Genomic DNA, 21,232 nt, shown 5'->3' with positions numbered 1-21,232 from the left:
TTTAAAGTCTTTTCAGTAATGTGTTCTGAATTAATATTTCTTAAAAAAAAGGAAAAAAAAGTTAAGTTTTCACATGTTTTCATGTTTCATTGGAAAGGCTCTTCAGAAATCTAATCTATGTGGTGTTTTGAAGCCAAAACTGTTGCCCTTGTGGCTGTGCATATGATTACTGATATGCTGCATATTCCTAAATAAAAGCCTAGGCAAGCTATTAAATATTCATGCATATGGTGGAATTCAATAACTATACCCAAGCAGTGAGCTAAATATAAACAAAAGAATGAATAACCAGCCTAGACTAGAAGGAATGAAGTTACTCGTTCTGCCCTGTGAGCTGCACATCATCTTTTTGGATACCTTGTGCTGCAAAAAATGGGGTCTACATGTTAGAAAAAAGAAACTAGGGGTTGTAAGACAACAGTTTCCTAACCTCCCCAATAACTGTGACACTTCTTAGGAGTAACTGATGAGGTGAACATGATGGGTCCCACCTTTATTTGCATCATCTTGAACCTAAAAGGTCATCCAACCCAAGAGACCACTTAAAACAGAGCTTTCCAAGGAGAGTCCTACTGAAAAATAATTGTGAAAATGCCGTATTAAAGACATAGATTCTAATCTCCTAAGAGAGAGAAGAAGATACAAATGGAGATCTGGACATTTGTTTTACTCTCTTATGAAAGGTGCAGTTGATTTGAACAACTCGCCTTTTATTGATGAAATGGAAAAAAGAGTCTTAATGAAAAATCACAAGATTTATTTTTGCTGCCTTCTGTATTTTTCTTTGGTTGTCTCTAGTTTGAACCTCAACATTTGTAATCAAGGAAAAGAAGGAGAAGAAAAAGTGAAGAGTTACTGAAGAGGAGGTGTTTATGCACTCTGCAATACTTGGGAACTGGTTACAATCCTGCCTCCATTTTTCCTCTCTCTCCCTTCCTTTGCCACAATCATCACAGATGTCTCTGGCCACATGAAGTTCCCAGTGTACGCCAAGAAGTTTTGTTTGGTTTGCTTTTTAAAGTAGAGAACAGTCGGTCTGTTCTTCCTTCAGTTGCACATCATCAACAATATTACAAAGAGCAGGAGGGGACACTGAATTTCTGCTTTTCAGCACAAAGCATGTGGCTCCTATTTAGTTTTACAGAAGCTTTCTAGAGAGTGTTTTCTGGTAATTATGAAAGTAAAAAATTGTTAGGATTTTACATGTTATTCTGATGCCTCACATTTAAAACTACAAACAACAGTAAGGTGGTATAATGAAAAGCACAAGAGCATACAGAATATAACCACAGAGAAGAAACACAATAGCAAAAATAACCTACTTCACAGGAAAACAATTTCCCTCTTAATTCAAATTCTTTTAAAAAAAAGCCTTACTGTACTAGGGAAGCATAGGCTAGTGGCGTATCTTCAGGTTTTGCCAAAAAATGCTAAAAATAGTCCAATTAAAATTGAAGTCCTGTCACTGTAAACTTGCCACAAATCCTCCTGCATGTTATAGAGTGAGGAAAAGTTAAGATGCATTCTTAAGATTCCTTATGCTTTACAAATCCACAGCTATGCTCAGATATGAAATGTTAAAAAAAAGGTTGAAATCCTTTTCAGAATAAAAGATTTCAAAATAGGCTGTTTTAAAGAACATGTATTCTCTTTTTTTTCCTGTCTGTCTTGAAGAATGCAAGAGTTGAAGAGAGAATACATAAAGAAAAGGTTTGAGTTACTTAGGTGAAATTCTCCCTAAAGTACATGTATGCAACTTCAGTTGCCATCACAGAGCAGATGGCTGCAATCATCAGCTTACTGGCAGTGTATCAAACACCAGACCCTTCTACAAACTTATTTCAGGAGCACCTACCAAAGAAGCAAAATTGAAAACTTTTGTCTGCAGCTGCAAAGTGCCCATTTTAAGAAATCTGACTTTTAGCATTTTTGGTGGCACTTGAAATGTACACTTACCCCATCAAAAGACCCTTTCATGTAGAAAGGGCAGCTCTAAAATGATGGTCCTGCTCTCTTTAGGAACAGCTCAAAGCAATATTTAATGATACAAGCTACTGATAGAGGCAGAAATGCTGTATCTATTCTGTTCATTGCTTACTATGGCACTCAAAGCGAAGGAAAATTACTTTAATGACAAAAGAAAAAAATACGATGAAAATGTGGTCTAAATAAATTAGACTTAGAATTGAAAATAAGCAAAATTGAATAGTGTATCTGTTTAGAATTAATTGAGCACACAAGAAAGCTACAGCTACTAACATAAAATACGATTCTGATCCAATGTGCCAGTGCTGACATTGATTCCTAACTACATTCCTCTACTCATATTGCACTCAAACCCAATGAATTTCTGCTTACCTACTGAAAAAAAGAAAGGTATTCCAGAGGAACAAGTTGAATTACAATGTGATAATTGGCAGGGAGTATAATACAACTTTACAGACCAACTTCTGCAAAGAAGCGTAAACTGCTGTTATTTTAACAATACTTTGAATGCATATGAGTAAAAGGGCTTGTCCAAAAAGTAGTAACAAAACCAGTATTAGTGAAATGTCCCAATGACAAGTCTCTGCTTAGCGACTCAAATGTTTTCTTCCTGTATAGTAACTGGAAGTCATAATGAGAGAATTAAAGCACATATACATGACTGTAAGTTTTGCTCAGAATTTGTCCTGCAAAGATCCACAATTGTAAGCCCCTCTCCAAACAGGACAGTTTGTGAAAGTTCGTCATGAGGGAAAAATGGACTATGAGCACTTGAGGGAAAAAGATATTACCTCAGACTTGGTAAACTCATAGTCACAAATTTCCGGTGGGCTGTGTTTCAGGGAAGCTTTACTTTGTCAGAGGACTTGCCCTGTTCTTATCTCTTTCCTGTGCATCTCTTTGAGCTACTGCTGAAGATGAGGTATGAGGTGAGTTTGACTGCTAGAGCTATTCTATGTCTTCAGCCAGAGAGTTTTCCAGAAGCCTTGGAAGCATTTTGATGCAGGTTCATAGCCATAATCCCAAACACATCTTTTAGCTCTCAGATAGATTAGCCATGTACTCAGACCATACAGAGAAACCCAAATACTGAGACACGAGACTTACCTGTACATTCATGTTGTAGTCCTTTACCATAGTATCCTTTTTCACAGATACACTCGAACTGGCCAGTGTGAGTGCCACATTTACAGCTTGCCATGATGTCACAGCAGTTTTCGTTTGCCTCGCAGAGGTACGAACAATGCGATATATCTTCTTGGATATAGCTGCCAGAGGGCAGGTCTGGAATTGTATCAATTCATTAACAAAGAATTCAAACAAAAGTAGTCCCACCATCTCACATTATATCATTAGTGAAACATTTGTTAAAAACCCTAGGCTCCAGTTCCAAGTACTAGTGGTGGCAGCATGAAGCAGAGCCTTGCTATGCTCAGCATGCGAAAGATTGCTGTCCTTATTCTGGAAAAAGGCTCACTGAAATCCACAGTACACTCAGATTTTCTCACTCAGCTTCATTGGAGTCTAGCACTGCCAGAATGCAGTCTCACTGCCAACAGAAGCTGTTGAGACAGCTTTTACCAGCTTTGGTGGATGCCATATTTGGCATCAGAAGAACATTTGGTCATGGCATGTAAAACCAGTTGGTCGTATTATAAAATAAAAATCTTTGTCACATTCACAGAAGCCAATCCAACCTTACCTGGAACAAATAGGCTGGCCACAAAGCACCAGAAAAGCTTATTTTATACCGCTTATTTTAAAGTAGCACATTTTAAAAAGTTATAGCAAAGAAATTCAAATGGGTAGCCTGACGCATGTTCTAAGCCTCAATCAAGCAGTACTGCCAAACAAATGTTTAATCATGAGTTCTCACTTGCTTGTCTAAGCCTACTCTATTTTTCAGGAAGAACCTTTTTTTTTCAGAATATAGCAGATTAAAATAGGGCAAAACCACAGTCCAAACAACTTTCCACCTCTTCCTCTTTCCAGTTTTACTGCGTCTATAAGGTCATAAACTCAAATTGTATTGACCCTTACACAGAGAGATCTCGATCAGTTCTGAACAGGTTTACTGTTGTTGCTCTGTGAGATATCCTGAAGGTATTAAGTTTAGTTCTAAGGTGTACATTAGGTGCCTCTTGTACCTGACTACAAGGTTCATCCATTCAAGCACAAGCTACACTGGGCCAAGAGCATAGTCTGTTCTTCACCGACAAAAGGAAGAGCTCAATGGATGTAAATATGTATATACATCAGTGAGGAGAATTTTGCTCACATCTTGTTGGTGATGAGTTAAGCCAGATAAAGTTTATCCTTTTAACTGAGGGACAAACACCTCTGCTAGAAAGTATGAGAAAAATAAAAAGGCAATCAACACTACATGAAATGTAAATGCAAGACAGTACTGGAGATCTTTCTATTCAGACCTCTCTGCTCCCTGTAGATGTCTGAGGTTAGGACATTAATACCTTCGTGAAGAGCTCTGCGTGCCAGAGCTTCAAACTCAGCGAAACTGTGAAGCAGATAACAGTGATCTTCTTTTGGATGGGATGCCATATCATTCAGTTCTCGGATATTCCCTTGCCATATTCCAAAGGTGAAGATCTCCACTCCAAGTTCACGCAAGGATGCCGCAATGGGTCTTGGGTCTCCCCCATTGGAATATCCATCAGTAATGAGAAATATCACTTTTGTAGCATTTCCACGGGCATGCCGTAATATTTGCTGGAAGAGAAAATGAAATTGCACACTTCAGCAAAGGGTTAAGAGTGATTGATCTGTACAATGCTTCCTCCTTTATATGACTCCTTTTATTTGAATTATACAGCTAATTAAGCCCTTGCAAGATCACCCACTATAACAAAGGTCAAACATCTGCACATAGAGCCTGTGGTTGAAGAAGGCCAACCACTGGGTCACACTTTAGGTGGTCACAGTTTGCACAATCACAGAAACCCTGACACAGTATGAAATGAGACACTCTTCATTCTGATTGATAAAGTTCAGATTGCATCAGATTCAGCAATGATTCTAACCAGAGCTTAACTGACTTTTTTCAGATTGAAGTTTAAACAGGTAACACAAACAATTGAAATCAAGTGCAAGACCCAAAATACAATCTAACATATTTTAATGTAATCTTTTGTTTCGATCTACTAAACTATAAACCCTACTGCTGATTTATTGTGAGTCCTCTCCTAAGAAGCATTTGGACTGCTGGTTATTTTAAACCCAGCATAACATTCCCCATTTGTCCCTGTTGAATGGTGCTTTCCTCCCTTACAATGGTTTGCTAAGATCACTTTAGAATGTCCATCATGGCCTTAAAAAGGCCTGTAGTCCCTTCCACCCTGCTGCTCGCTCTTTCTAATAGTTCACACAAAGCATGTGTGACACTACTCAGTACTGCCTGAGTGAGAACATGCCCCATAGGTTCCCGCCCATTTCAACCTTCCAGTCTGACAATGCAATAGTGCTAATTATTCTCCAAGTAAATTTGATTGTTGGATGAGGAAGAGCACCAACAAGAAGCCACCCTATGGAGTTACCATGCTGATGATTAGCCTCTGTCTGTCAGAGCGTGAGTAAATAAGGGATGACCACCAACTTCCTAAATGTGGCCAGCTGGGCCTGAAGCAGGGGATTGTGAAGATGTATTTTCTCCATCCCCTGGGAACTTACGTAGAAAAAATTAGATGCAGACTTCTGATTTGGTAGCAGGCAAATTATGACCCTGTTTATTTCAAGAACAGATTGTACCATGCTACAATCAATGCAGAAGACCACATTTAATAAACCTTTGAATGATACTCCAAAAGTCATGTCATTGTATGATGAGTAGGTAAGCGTGCTCAAGACACCCTTAACGAGCACAAACTCCAAAACCAGAGATCAACCAAACTGAGCCATTTTATTACAAAATCTTTGTGTTAGTCTTATGAAGTAAAATCGTCTGGCTTTCACCTCATCCAAAAGCTTACTAGCTAGGCCAATCTAAATAACCTGCAGAGTTTTTAAACCCCTTCTCAGCAAGCCAAGCCACATTTCAGGACAGTTGGATTTTGATTTGTCAGTTCACTGATTTCAGGTAGATACTAAGCAAAAACACGCACACACACCATAAATCAAAGCACATACCATTGGCACTGTGGTCTGAGAGACTGCCAAGCAATGTTCTGCTGTTGGGCTTGATTTTATTACTACTTGTATGCAAAACCCAAAGGGAGTGAAACCAAATTCTCTTGCAGACAAAAATACCCTCCACAAATCAAACTTATTGTTCCTCATATTGCTTAAGTCATAAGTGGAAAACCAGAATGAAGTGGGAAAACAGAATGAAGTGGGAAAACAGAATGAAAAGAATCAGGAAGAAAAAGACAAGACAAAAGGCAACATGAAGACAAACAGTAGGAAAAACGTACAAATGCCTCAGTTCAAAATGCATTCTGAAACTGACGCTCTAATACAAGTGACATTGCAGGCAGAGAGGATAGTGCTGTTTATAATTAACACATATAATTAACATATTTAGCATTAACTGTGCTATTTTAAAAGAAAATATAAGCAACTTAAACTTCCATCCAACTTCTTAAGTATTCAGGCTGAAATTCTCCACTCAGGATGTTTGTTTAAAGCTATTTCAGTAAAAATGGCCTTTTTTTTAAAAAACAAGACAAGGAAAACATGTGTTCCATCCATACTCACTTGGTTTTGGCAACTGTAGCATCTCTGAGCTTTGGAAAAAGAACCTTCAATCTGCAAATCACATAACAAGCATGCAAAAATATGCCCCAAATATATGCAAGTTGTGGAATGTGTGTAACTGAGGAAGAAACCAAAACTTAGACAGGGTTAAGAGACATAATGGAGATTGCCAGTGCAATTCTCTGAAGATTCCACCTACATGCAGATTGCTCCAGCAGAATATGATTTCAACTTGTGATTGTGTCGTAACATGTACAGAAGGGGGAGCAAAGCTTTATTTTGGAAGGATGTGGCTTGGCAATTTCAGTAGTATCCTTCAGCGCTGTTTCCCTTGGTGCATGACAGAAAGCTTCACACACTTTGCAGATGAAGGTAGTGGATAGCATTCCACATTGCCCTGGTTCTTCAGCAGTTAATGCTCATAATCAGTAGCAATCAAACTTCCACGTTTTCCCTAAACACAGAGACATGTCTGTATGGCCAGTGAACAAATGAGCTTGAGCCCCAGTAGTCTAGACAGGACTACAGATATCTCAGGACTATTTAATTCTGACTAGTAAATAAGCAGGGATTTTTGTTTTACAAAATTAGTCTGCTGCAAAAGCCCTCTGAAACTCCTGAAACACAAACATGACTTTCCATTTTCCCGTGAAAAATTGCTTAGCAAGCCCTTTTAAAAGATGTGTGTTTGAGTAAGTGGAAAGCCATCTTTGAGGAGCAAACGACTGTTTTTGAGGGGAAAATATGCCTTAGGTACGTGACCCTCAGGTAATGCAAGAGGCCAACATCTTTTCTGTCCTCTGCATCTCAAAGGGCAATCGCTTCTTCAGGACAGCACTTCTGTCACACAGACACGAATTGAGCCAACAGGTAAGAGAACAGGAAGCTGTCTTCCTGCTACCCAGATGACTTGAATACTCAGGCACCAGGGAATCTGACTGGAGAAAAAGACAGACAAACAGACAAGATTGCTACACATTGCCCTGAGAAATCAAAACAAAACAAAGCCACTGATCAGCTTGGCCCTCATGTCTTGCAGCTGTAACTCTAGACACAGAATCCCTGCTGTATAAAAGCAGATGAAAACAACAAGGGAAGGAAAGAAACATTCAACATGGGGGGGCAGAGAAGAGGTGGGGGGTGGAGACCAAAGTCTATTTTTAAATCATTTGCGTATGTCCGTTGGTCCACTCAGTATTTTGTTTCTTTTTGTGAAGACAAGAGGACAGGCCACCATCCTGTCATGGCTGCTGACAATACAAGTACCAGTCTCCATTCCTCTTCTCTCGAATATTTGTGCAGCATTTCACATAATTTTTGTTTTCACTAACCCTGACTTACATCCCTCTATTCTGAGAAACCTCTCTCCTTCCCTCTCCAGAAAGTTGTTTCGAAAGCTGTTTTTTCCCAAACAGAAAGTTCATGTATTTTAAAATGTTTGTTCAACCCCTAAACTTTTTTAACTCCTAAACTTTTTTAACCCCTAAACTTGAAGGTACACACAGAGATTGCTCACCAGCCCCTGCCAACCTTCTGGACTTACCTACATAAAGATGACTTTTTTTCATGACAAGGCTTTTCAGTCTTTTCATAAATTGTCAGGTTCTTCAATAAATACAGTTTAAAAGCCCTCTAAATGGTTCTAGTAAGTTAAAAGGATCCTGAGAACCTGTTTCTTTGACAGGAATACCCACATCTGCTTCTGATTTTACCATCAAATAAAACTGAGCACCAGCCATAACTCAAAATACAGGGCTGGACAGCCTGTTTAATTGAGAATTTAGCCCATTTGGTCACTACCATAAATTAATAGGGGAAAAGTACAAACAAAACAAAACAACTAGTGCTCTTGATAACTGAAGAAAATTCATGGGGCCACTACAAATACGTAGTCCTTTACCATTTCAGTAACTGTTTTCTTGTCTACACTTCCTTCAGAGGAGTAGTAGATCAGTCAGTTTCAGTAATCCTTCCAGGTCTTAAATAAAACATTCTTTCCACATTAGCAAAAAGTTATTACCATCTGTATTTTGTTCAGTGACTGTTTAGTGTGTACAAATATCTGGCAGTCTAACCAATTTTTTTTGTGCCAATAAAAGTCCTTAGAATTAAAAAATGAAGTCTTGTGCAACAAAAGAGTTATCATAAAAAATCCTCCTCTAGAAATTCACTACTGTAATGGAAAACTAAATCCTATCAGAGCAGTCACAAAACCAGCTAAATTCTAACTTCTGTGTTTTTAACATTAACATGGAGTTTGTAATACAAAATTAGGAGATGAGAAATATCGAAGGCCAAAGACTTCTTCAGTCACTTGACAGCCACAGTGATGATGTTGTCAAAGGTTCTTTGTTACTGCCTCAATTACATCTTCTGCATGTAATCCATAAACATATGTTCTTGGCCCTGATTCCTGTACTTCCTCTCTCTCTTGATTTTAAAGAAGATTCTGACCATACAGGATTGGATATTAATACATCTATCTAGATGTAAACAAGTAGAAATGGGTTACCCTCTCTCACTTTATAGACTAAGCCTCTGATAATAGGCTTGACAGCCCCAAGATCCTTGCCAAGAGAAGCCTGCTTTAAATGCTTAGGTTGGAACCTAGCCCTCAAAAGAACATTATCCAACATTCCCTTGTAGGAAATACACTACCTAAGGGCTACAAAGCAAATCTTATTTGTTACAGGTCAGGAAGAACCACCACTGCATCTCAGAAGCAAACCAGAAAGCTCTCCACTAGAGAGCATTCAGCTCTGCTACACCAGGAGAGCACTTACACTGAATTTCTTTTCACATTAGGAATTACATAAAACATACACACCAGGATGAGTTCTGCATAGAATGAGATGATTATTTTTCTCAGAGGATCACTTATTCAATATAAAAGAAATAATTTCCATTTTATAATATTACAGAATTAACTACCTATAATGCAACATATTCACTATTAAACTTAAAATGAGTAAATGTTAGTTTATTACGAAAAACACTGCATAGATTTGATCCATATATTCATGAGAATATTAAAACAGTACATCCTAATTTATCATAGGTGGCTTCAGAAGCAGATCAACATTTTATTCACGAAGGAAAATGGCAATGCTAAATCTCCTTGACAAGCTCAACTTTTGTTTCAAGATTTCTTTAACCCTTCCTGCAGGAAAAAATGTCCAAATCTGACAGGAGATAAATATTCTATATAAAAAAAACCCCCAATACTGTGACCAAACATAGCTTTTGGTGGAGCTGAGGCATCTTATCACTGAATCCAGAGCGCTCCTAGGGAACACGGTCATCTCACAAGAGTAATGCAGAGCTAGCGGGTGAAAAATACAGTTCCTCTTCATCGTGAAACTGTTGCCAGGTGAAGAATTATTTGCACCTGGTAGTTTAACACAATGCTTATTCTTCAAAAACCACTGGCCTGTGGAACCACACAATGCTTACTCTGTAGGAAGAACTAGAAAGCAACCAACCCACTTGTGAAAACTTTTACCAGTTCACCAGGCAGTCAGGTATGACTTTGGGATTGCCCACCACCCCAGAGGACAGAAAACATGCACAGAGGGAAGGGAACATAAGCTAATGACTTTGGGAAAATTATTATCTTATGTATATTTTTTCTGGAAAAACCTAGAATATGTATGTAAAATATAGTATATAAACAGGAGCTTTTTCTGTTCTCAGCATGCACGGTATTTTGGAGGAGATATCCCCTCATGCATCCAACCAAATAAAGAATGCCTGCTTCTTAAAGTTACATTGATGCTAAGGAGTTTTATTTTACTGATTTTTGGTAACAATACAAATGTTGTTATTCCTCTGCACAAAAGACCTGGCTACACCTCCTGAGTTCCCTCTCTAAAACAGCAAAGGTCTGATTTCACCATGTTTTCTTTCGGTCACTATACACTGCTATTTTCACTGCTCCAATCAAATGAATCTTATCCTCTCTTTAGGCTTCATGAAATGAACTAAAAGATATTCCACAGTTAGAGGTTTTGGCTTACAGCCTTTCCCACTCTCTTCTGCACTGCTACACTGGCTCTAGAGAATGAACTGTTACCTATCTAGAAGAAATTAACTAATTTTAAAGCTTCCCTTGGATATTCCCCTACCAAGAACTCCACTCTTAATTCAGAGAAAAGAGGTATCTATAGAAATAATCTGGATATTTAAAATATTTAAATAGTTCCTTCAGTAATTGGCAGGCATGACCCGAGTAAATCTCACAACTGTGTCAGACAACCCCACTATATGGATGAAAGCACACAGGTGAAAAAGCCAGGCATGATAATGGCCAGGACATGCAGGGACATGACATCTGAGGAAAGAGTGACAGATCTAGTAATGTTCAGACAGGGGAAAGAAGGTTTAAGGTCGTCTTATCCATGCTTACATATTAATACTTAAAGAGGGGGAGAGTAAAGAAGATGTATACAGAATCTACTAATTGGTATCATGAGGCAAGAAGCACATATTTAAATACCAACATTCCACTTAACTAGAGGAAGAAACGTTTTTGCTGCAAGAGTGATCAACCACTGAAACAGGTTTCCCAGAAAGTTTATGGGTTCTCCATCCCTGGATATATTCAAACTTAACTTAGACACAGTCCTGAGCAACCAGGACAAAAGCCTAAACAACCCAAAATCACCACTGGCTTTGCAATGACAGGAGCTACTACATGGAATTTTGATTCACACAGCTGTGTTAGGACAGTTGGGTCCAGTGATCTGAAACTGTGTGGCTTGCAGTTTTGAGCTCTGAATTAGAAAGAACAGAATGCAGGAAACAACTAACATACATATCCTTCATCTTCTGTCATCCTGAGGTCTCTAAACAGGGCATTAAAAAGCAAGGCATGTTATGTACACAGACATTTTCTGAGCTCTTGGTGCTATATAACCTTTAAACAAGTTTATAAAGACTTTGCAAGTTGCTGGAGGCCCTTATATGCTGCTATGTTGTGTGCTATATTCAAAATATCATTTTGCTAATAGATCTCAGTTTGATTTGAAAAATGAAAAAACTTAAGTTTTCTTTGTCTGTGAGCAATTTCCATCATTAATATAGCAAAGATGTTATTTGATTTCTCGAGTATTGCTCTGGTCTTCTGCTAATAATAAAAATAGGGACTCAAAAATATTTTACTGAATATGTAACTGATTTTCAGACCAAGCATTCACATCACTATTGACTAGTACATCTGCCAAATATTTGTTCCTTTTGTGTTTGCTTTAAATATTTATTACTTTAAAAAAGCAGGGAAAAGGCAGAAAAGCTGAACTGAATAATTGATTCCAAAAGGCCAAACACAATTCATGACCTCGCCCATCTACTGCCAGCTGTCACTGCTCAATTATCATCTGAAGAAATTTTTTTTTTTTTTTTTTGTTCCAGGACGGCTAGAATTGAGCAACACTAACACAAAGTTATCACTGATAAGAGATGTCCCAGACCAACTGGGTGTGGCGGAGTGTTTACAGACTACTGCTTACATTCAAGGAGGCTTTTCATCTTTCTGGTTGAGGTTGCCAGTGAGACCTTGAACCACAGGGAGTATCATAATTTTAACAAGAGCTTTTGTTTCAGATTGTGTTAATGGCATGGTGACGTAAGCAGGGTGCTGGTCCTACAAAGAACCTGTTGCTAAAAGCAATAATAAAAACAATAGTGCTTTTAATTTCTGCATTTAGAGAAGTCAGAAAATTCTGAGCATCACAAACACGCTGTCTCACCTGCAAAATCTGATTCACAAATTCCAGTAACACGTGGAATTGGGGGACAAAGAATCACAGAACATGCAAAATAAACATACAGAAGTTTAATGCTGAGGCTTCTGTCAGGAAATACTGCTAAATATAATGTATCTTGCTGTAAAGGCCTCTTGTAAGCCTACAAAATTGATTTAAAATAAACAACTTATTTTGTCCTGACTTCTTCAAAATTTTAATGCTGGGGATTTACTCCTTCTCTCAGAACAAATCACTCCAGATTTTCTGTTTTGTCTTTGTGTCTCTGAAGCAAAGCACTTGCTAAAACTGATTTCTCTGTGAAGGTACTAACTTTTAAGGACTGGGGATCAGAAGGTGCTTATTGTCAGACCCTTCCAGAAATGGCTCTGAGATGACAACAAAAAATGTTTTTCTCATGAAAATGAATCTCTATTCCTGAAACATTTAGGATGATATTGTCCAGATACCATAGTGGTGAAAGATCTCATTCATTGTGTTGTTGATTCAGATATTACATCTGTGAGATTTGTTTTATTTTTTGCAGCAGTATCTCAAGTTTCTCACCTTTCCTCTACCTCTGTACATTACACTGGGAAATGGCTAAAGGCTTTGTGGTACTGTGCTGTAAATAGAGAGTGTGTCTTCTAAGAGAGGTCTGTTTGGCAGATATGGAACACAGTGGATGCTGGCACTCATTTCTCTTCACATTCCCAAACTTCCACTCCTTACTTCACACACAGATGGCTGAGAGATCACAGGTCAGGATGGCTGCTGTACACTGTGCAGTGCAGATCCTTCCAGGAAGGAACATTCATCTCAGTTCTCAGAGACAGAAGTTATGAAAATGCCAGATGTGCTCTGATCATATAACCTTGTAAGGCTTAGGATTAGACCAGCTTCCTGTAGCCCAGGGAAATGGGCTGAGATAGGTATATGACAAGGCAAGACAAAAAACAAGTACACAGTTTCCCTGCTTCTTTCCTTGCTGCTAGTACTCTATTCAGCAATGACAGACACAGAATACACTCGTTCGTTATGAAAGGAGTATGTTCTCCTGGGGCTGCTGCCTTCTTTTCATAAAGTTATAGTTCACTGCCTTTGTCTTTTTATGCTTAGCACATGACAACAACTTGAGAACGTCCTCAAGGCTAGAATATGTTAACAGTGGTAGAAAGGATCAAAATAAAAGGCTGTGTCATACAAATGAAAAGCATACTTCAGATGACTAATTTCCAAAACTTCAGGAAAATCCACACCATTGTAAAATATACTGGCCAACTGCCCAGTTACTTGGGATCTCTCTTATACAGTGTGAGGGTCTCTGCTTCTGAAAAGCCCCTGATGCGCATGTGGCATTTCCCATTCGAAGAAGGCAGGGAAGTGGGAGAATGCCACCTCATCATTATCTCAAATTATATCATACACAGCTCCACAAACAGGTACTCTTTATAGGCGGAAGTCATAGAGTGCCCTATGCAGTTATGCAAGGGATCAAACGATGTACCCATAAGCATCATTTCAGCCTTAAAACTTCATGAAGAACATCCAGAAAACAGAGACAGTCTTGGAAACTAACTGGAAACTAATAAAACCTTATGCACTTTCCACAAACTGCAAGAAATTAATGGAGACTGTGACTGTGATTAAATCTAACGTATCATTAAAATTCTTCCTTCTGCTGGCTAAAACCACAAACAGAACCATAGAATTGTTTAGGATGGAAAAGGCCTGTAAGATAATTGAGTCCAACCATTAATTTAACACTGTCAGGGTTACTTGGCAGCAACATCGCCAAGCCCATGACTAAATCATGTCCCAAAGTGCTACATCTACATGTCTTTTAAATACTTTCAGGGGTGGTGACTTAAATGCTTCCAGGGGCAGCCTGTTCCAAGGCTTGGTAACCCTTTCAGTTAGAAGAAATGTTTCCTAATATCCCATCATAACTTTCCATGGCACAACTTTAGACCATTTCCTTTCACCCTATCACTTGCTACTTGGGAGAAGAGACCAACATCCACCTTGCTTCTCAGGTCCAAAACAAAAGACAGTCTAGCTTAGGTATAGTTTTCAACCATTGTGGTCTCTGTTGTTGCAAAAACCTTCTAAAATGGATTAATCCTCATATTGGTTTGCCTAGCTCTTAGGTTCTTATATTTTTAAAAGTAAGTTCTACAGAACAGTTTGGAGGTGGTGACGGCACAAGAAAAGCCAATCTTCTTTTACTAGCAGCTCTGAATACTGCTGATCAAACTCACAGCCATGCAACAAGTAGTAAACAATATGCTATAATAAGCATCTCAAAAATTGAAGAACAACAAGAGAACAGTAACTTCTGCTGGCTGATTTACTTGGCCAGAAGTTGTGCAAAAGCATAAACATAGGTAGTAACCTCAGTGCCTTCATGCCTTCACGGCCTAATCCATGTTTTAGTAAGCTATAAATTTTGCATGAAAGTAACCTAAACCATTGTCTCTGATAACAATTCCTTTTACAAGGCATTTTGGGTTGCTGCTACTTATGTCTAGTAGTAGCATGAACATATTGTTGAAGTATAGTCAAAAGTATAAACCCCATGGTTTGGGGTGGCGTGCAGTACAAAATGTTAAAGAGAACTAACAAGTGAGTTTTTCGAGTCATGAAAGACAATTCTTTAAAAGGCTATGAAGAACAGATCTCTTACTGGTATTTTTTGCCTTTTTTTTCATCAGAACTACTAAGTGTACTACTTCTAGGGGAACTGGAGAAAGAAGAATATAAAAAAAAAATCAGTGAGATTAAGCAGGTGTTTAGTTCAGGGTATAGAGCCATACAGTGTTTCAAGGCACTTGCATCTTTCTACATAATCAATGAAGAGTGTGACACCGGAATAAAAGTCTCAACACACCTAATGCAGAACTGCCATATAGAGGCACTGCACATGGGGACAATCCTACCAGTGGTGCCTACTGGAATACAGACTCCCAGGATGAGGCACTTCAGTCAGCACCTGAAGCCAGGCTGTCTCTCTTCAGTACCTCACACTGACAAACACATTTTACCTCAATGAAGAGAAAAGGCAGAAGAATATCTAGCAGAATCCTTCAATGCTTCTTATAATGCACATATTTAAGCATTCTTTAAAAAAAAAAAAGCACTTAAATTAAAGGGAAGATAACAAGTGGCTAATCTGCTGAACACCAGACTTCCAAATTATATGCTTCCGTTTAGATGAAAATGCAAGACACAATTTTGTAAGCACAAACAGTTCAATTTCCCAAGAACAGATTTTCAACCAAAGAAAATATTTATCATGATTAGGCAGCCCCAGATATGATGCTAAAAAGACAACTTTTTGCTTGTTCTGGCCAAAAAGTCGGAAAAAAAAATTACTTAATAACTTCTTAAGGCAGATACATTTCAGGCTTGGTCTAAGAACAATGAATAATGTGCAGATATGTATCTTGCCTCTGATCCTGCCTTATTAATCTTTTGAACAAATCCCATGCAAGGCTGCAGTATGCAGGACCAGTACTCTTCACAAACACCACTCTTCACTGATTAAGACTGGCGATTTAGAGCTGACACTAGAGATGGCTGACAGGAATGCTACTTTCAGTTTGGAAATCCTTAACTACCAGCTCTGCAATTTCAAAGGTGACCACAGAGGTAAACCAGGTTGACTTCATTTTTTTCTTCCACTATATCTTTAACACAGACTCCCAAGGCCATATCAAAACTCAGAGAGGCCCAATACTGTCAACCAGTCAGTTAGCTCTAGTTGACCCAAGCCCTCATCAGATATTTAGAGCATGATGCCAAAGACAGCCTAGAATCTGCTACTCTCTCATTATTAGCTGCTGATTTTGCAGAGATCACAGGAATAAAAATCCACAAACACATTTTGGATAACTCGACAACATACATGACTCTGAATGTTCATGTTCTCAGTGAGAGGGCACTACTTTTTTTCAAATAAAAAAACTTTAACCAAATACACGGTAAGAAAAGATTTTCAGTTCTATTGCTGCAATTTGATTTTAATTTTAAAATGAGATCCTGAATCTGAAAATGCATTGAAAATAAAAGCTAATTTTCCTAGTGGGTAACAATGCTGCATCTTGTACTTTTGTGCTTTTGTCTTAAAGAAGAAACAAAGCCATCAATACTATTTAAACAAGCATTAAATAAGCATTAGAACTGTTTTTCCTAAACTGCTATGTGCTTACATTCTTTTGAGGGACATTTTTTAATATTTATTAATTATAACACAGAGCACAGAATGTGATGTCAATCACTTGACATGCGGGTTGGACATTCGTCATGCTCCCTCAAGATCACATTAGATACAATCACCAGATTTCAGAGACCAGATTCTCAGAAAATATGTCACCTTATTATGTAGGTGACAAACCTTCTACTTGCATATACCTATACCTATACTGACTTCAGTGGAGGGAAGATGAATTACAAAAACTTAAGAATTACCTTTTTAATGCAACTATTATTATTATAACACAGAACTCCCAAAGGCTCCCTCAGCTACTGCTTTGCCAGACTTTTTATAACAATTGACTTGTCTAAGGCTGTCTGAGTACTATCTCTGACTTCTGCTCAATAGTAGTGCACACCTACATCTTCCACTTCAATTATGAAGAGAAATTGTTTCCATTTTACTTCCATGGAAAGACAGAAATAAGACAATCTTCTTCTTAAAAGATATAATTTTATTAAGATGCTGCCACTTGGAGTAGCTTAAATAATTTTTATTTTCATCTTTTTTTTTTTCAGCTCACCAAAACCAACACAGCTCCAAGATGTTTAAACTGTTCATCAATAAAGATAGCACACCAATGCTGGCATACATATAACTGTGACTCTCAGCTGCTAAGACAAGAACACACCATTAAACTTGCATCACTACGTGATGTCCCCTCAGTTCTATTTCAAAACCCATCTGGTAACAAATGCACATCCCTCCCACGAGGTGTAATGGGTGCTGTTAGCAGTGGTTATCTCTCAGGATCAGAAGCTCCAATACAGCTGCCTACAGGACTCTCAACACTTTTCACCACTGAGGTCTTTTGGCTTTATAAGAAGTCCTTAAGCATCAGGAGCAACACTTGCTCAAACCTGTTTGTATTTTCAATTCTGCTTTGGTTCTTTCTTGCTGTCACAACAGCTCTTCAGCCTTCCGTAATGCAACAAGCAATCTGCTTAACATAAGCTGCATGTAGTTTGTGCTGTCCCACCAACTTATGTTGTGAAAAACTGAAGCCAAAGAGTTTTTCATGAACGAGCTCAGTTTCTTCCCCTTTCTAAGACTGTTTGCATGTGCCTTGAAAGAAAGACTCTGAAAATGAGCACTTGCTAGCTCAAGCATGGCATGAAATCACAAACAGGATGGCATACCCAAACATCAAGAGCAGTTCAGCCTTTCTCACCAGGATGCTGTCTCTTGTGGTATATTCAGCATATTTCTGTGAATCTCATAGAATTTATCTTCAATCTGCTGGGCAGGAATGTCAAAGCGTGGTCCATGTGGCAAAAGTTAGTACGGACAGCTTTGACGAAACACAGAAAATCTGAAATAAACTTGTCTGTGAAGTACCTTTGGAGAGGATGCAAAATTGCAGTGCTAAGGAGAACTCTTATGTTTTTGAAGAAGACGGATGTTACGTGGTTGTGCAACAGCTTGTCAAACTGAACAGGTCTGCTTTTAGGATGATGTTAAATGACCAGTTTTTCTGCCACACATTCTAAGACAGCAACTGCTATGTAAATCTTGCTCCTGTTCACTCATGTTCCCAGGTCAGACACTAACTGGCCTGATGACCTTGCAAATTCACTTATCTCTCTGCCTCTGTGGTTTCAGTGGAACTGTCGCAGATGTGAATTAATCACTTTTAGACCTACCAATGAAGAGTGCTGCACGATGATTAAAGTGCTGGGATTAGTCTAACAATGCACTTTCCTTCATTTTCTGTTACGGTAACACATAACTGATACAATTCCAGAGACTTTGCAATGCTTTGCAAACACTTTTGAGTTTGGAAAAGAAGCAGAGAAATCTGGTCAGAAGTGGAAGGAACCCCAAATTACAGTGTAAAAGAAAAAAAAAATTGTAAAGAGACATTTTAGAAAAGTGAAATAAGAAATCATTATGGTTGTACCAAAAGACAGTTAAAAACATTAGGCAGCAGTCTAAGAGTCCAGAGGGAATAGCAGTTTTGTCATACTTAAAAAACTTTCTAGATTTATTCCAAAAGTATTTTAAACTTAGAACAGTCATTTTCTGAAGAGTGTCTACAAAGGAGAGTTCCCTGAAGATGTTAATTTGTCTGACATGAAGAAATCATACTGAAGAAAACCACAGTAAAGTATCTTTAACCAAGAGCCAGTGAGCAGACAGGAATTTAACCTTGTCATTCTATCTTAATTCTCCCTGTCACCATGTGAATATTTTTCTTCCCACATGCTTATAAGACCACAGTGAAAAATGACAGTCATGCTGTTGGAGCCACAAAATTTAGCTAGGCTCAACAAACTAAATTGTAGGTTTCTGAAGGGATTTTTCGTTTATTCCACTTTAAAGATATCGTTAGTCAAGATTTTGTATCAAGAAAGCAGATGGTATGTCTTATGCTTATATTTTGTTTATAATGGTTATTTTAAACTTATATCATTAACTTTTTCACACAACACCCCTGGGATGGATCTATATTGAAACATGGATTCACAGTGGAAGATCTAATACAGGGATGTGTCTTCCTAAAGCAGGTTTGGCATGTGCAGCTCTGAGCATATTAGACAGTGAACTTGCTTTCTCCTGCCAAATGCAAAGAGGAGAATAATCTTTGCCAATTTCACATACCCAGCAGTGACGCACCTCTTGCAATCTCACTCCACAGCTCCAAATGACAATGTGTGTGTTTCAAGACAAGTACACCCAATGCTCAGCTACAGGACACTACCAGAAATTAGATATTAAAAAAAACCCAAAAATGAGACTTGGTTTGGTAGTTGTTTCTGAACACCAAGGCCAAATGACAAAGAAGACCAGGGCCTAGCCTTGTAAAAAAAAGCTTCCTGAGTAGACTGGCTGTCCATGAACCACCTACGGGGAAGTCACCCCAGGATGATCAAGTGCCAATACACGTCCAGGAGCTGCCTGGACCAAATTTCTGCCATGGGTTTGTATGGCAGAACTACAAGTGACAGTGTTACGGTGTCTGGAAATGTTCCTGGGGACATGCCCCTACTTATTGGTAGAGCGTACACAGACTAAGGGGACCTTTGTAAGTAACCAGCAATTAAAACAGACACCTGGCAACAATGTGTAGGTATGTCTGACAGCTAGCAGGCACTCAAGTCTTGCTACCATGAAACCAGGTAGGTGTTTCAGATGCCAGACTTCTCAAATTGAGACATGGGCTTCATGCCCCTTCAAAGAATGAATATACACATTTGTTTGCAAGGGCAGCAGAAAACATGGGAGTTGCATGCGCAGACAGCACAGGAAGATAGTGAATAATTGCTCTGACCATACTATTCTGCATCCCACACCACACCCCATCATGCAGCCCTATACCCCTTGTCACAGAACACCCTCGAACAACGCGGAGAACCCACACGCTGCCCAGCACAGCACACCGTGCACCGAGCCCTCGCACCCCAACACCCCACGCACTACTGCATCGCCGCGCCTTCCCTCGATGCCGAGACCTCGCCTTGCCACAGCGCACCCCGCACCTCACCGGTGCTGCACCTCACGGCACCACCGCTCGTTCCTCTCACTGCACCCCTCACCTCACCCGCCAGCGCACATCCCACCGCCCCCCTGACCGCACATCCCACCGCCCCCCTGACCGCACATCCCACCGCACCCCTGACCGCACATCCCACCGCACCCCTGACCGCACCGCCCCGCACCGCGGTGCCGCGCACCCCGCGCCCGGCGCAGCCCCCGCCCGCCGCCCCGTCTCACCGCCGCCTGCTGGAAGGCGCCCTTGGTGTAGGTGCCGCCGCCGCGGTAGGCGATGGCGGGGATCTCGCGTCCCAGCAGGGCGCACTTGTGCTGCTGCGGCCGCCGCCGCGAGATGTAGTCCACGCGTGGCACCACGTTGCTGCGCGAGGAGAAGGTGACGATGGCGACGCGCGTGGCCGCGGGCACCACGGGGAAGTCGGAGAGCAGCTTCTTGACGAAGCGCAGCTCGCTGAGGAAGTTGGCCGGACCCACGCTCGACGACTCGTCCACCAGGAACACCAGCTCCAGCCGCCCGCTGCGCGCCCGCAGACGCCGCACCTGGCGCTTGAAGGCGCGCCCCAGCTTCTCCACTTTGCTCTCCGTCGTGTCGGGCAGCGGTGGCGCCTCCAGGGATGGCGAGGCGAAAGTTGGGGCGCGGAGGAGGGCGCCCGGCTGGCCGCCCGGCCGGCCCTGCGTCGCCGTCGGCGACAGGAGCAGCGACAGCGACAGCCCCCACCAGCAGCAGAGAGCCACCAGGGGCCACATGGCGCGGCGGCGGGCGCGGGGAGACGCTGGCAGCCGCGGAGAAGAGCGGCTGGTCGCCCCCTGACGCCCCACCTCCTCTCTCCTCTGAGGGGCGTCCGGCCTGCCTCTCTGTCTCCCTGCCGGCCTCCCCGCCGGCCCCCGCAGGTATCCGCGCCCTTTAATCCCCCGCGGCTGAGGCGCTGCCCCTCGCACGCCCCTCTCTCGGTTTTTCGCCCCTCGCCTTTCGGTAACGTCCCCCCCCCCGTCCCTCCCCGCCTCCCACCGCCCCGTCCCGCCCCGATGGGTCCCACACGGCTGGCGGGGG

At 40.5% G+C, this 21,232-nt stretch overlaps 1 protein-coding gene across 1 annotated transcript in view; it reads right to left on the bottom strand.

Moving 5' to 3' along the window:
• The window catches only part of SVEP1 (sushi, von Willebrand factor type A, EGF and pentraxin domain containing 1), a gene marked incomplete at its 5' end in the record, with an annotated part of 121,788 nt that extends 100,860 nt beyond the window's left edge, over positions 1-20,928 (bottom strand). The window contains 3 exons of the mRNA XM_082301334.1: positions 3,094-3,270; positions 4,458-4,713; positions 20,404-20,928. Coding sequence (XP_082157460.1) covers positions 3,094-3,270; positions 4,458-4,713; positions 20,404-20,928 — 958 coding nt within the window. The remainder of the gene's footprint in view (positions 1-3,093; positions 3,271-4,457; positions 4,714-20,403) is intronic.
• Between the last annotated feature and the right edge of the window lie 304 nt (positions 20,929-21,232).

The sequence above is a fragment of the Coloeus monedula genome (assembly GCF_965178545.1).
Source record: "Coloeus monedula genome assembly, chromosome: Z".
In the NCBI taxonomy this organism is placed as follows: Eukaryota; Metazoa; Chordata; class Aves; order Passeriformes; family Corvidae; genus Coloeus; species Coloeus monedula.
Note: the sequence above shows the minus strand (reverse complement) of the source record. Positions and strands in the feature narration are given on the sequence as shown.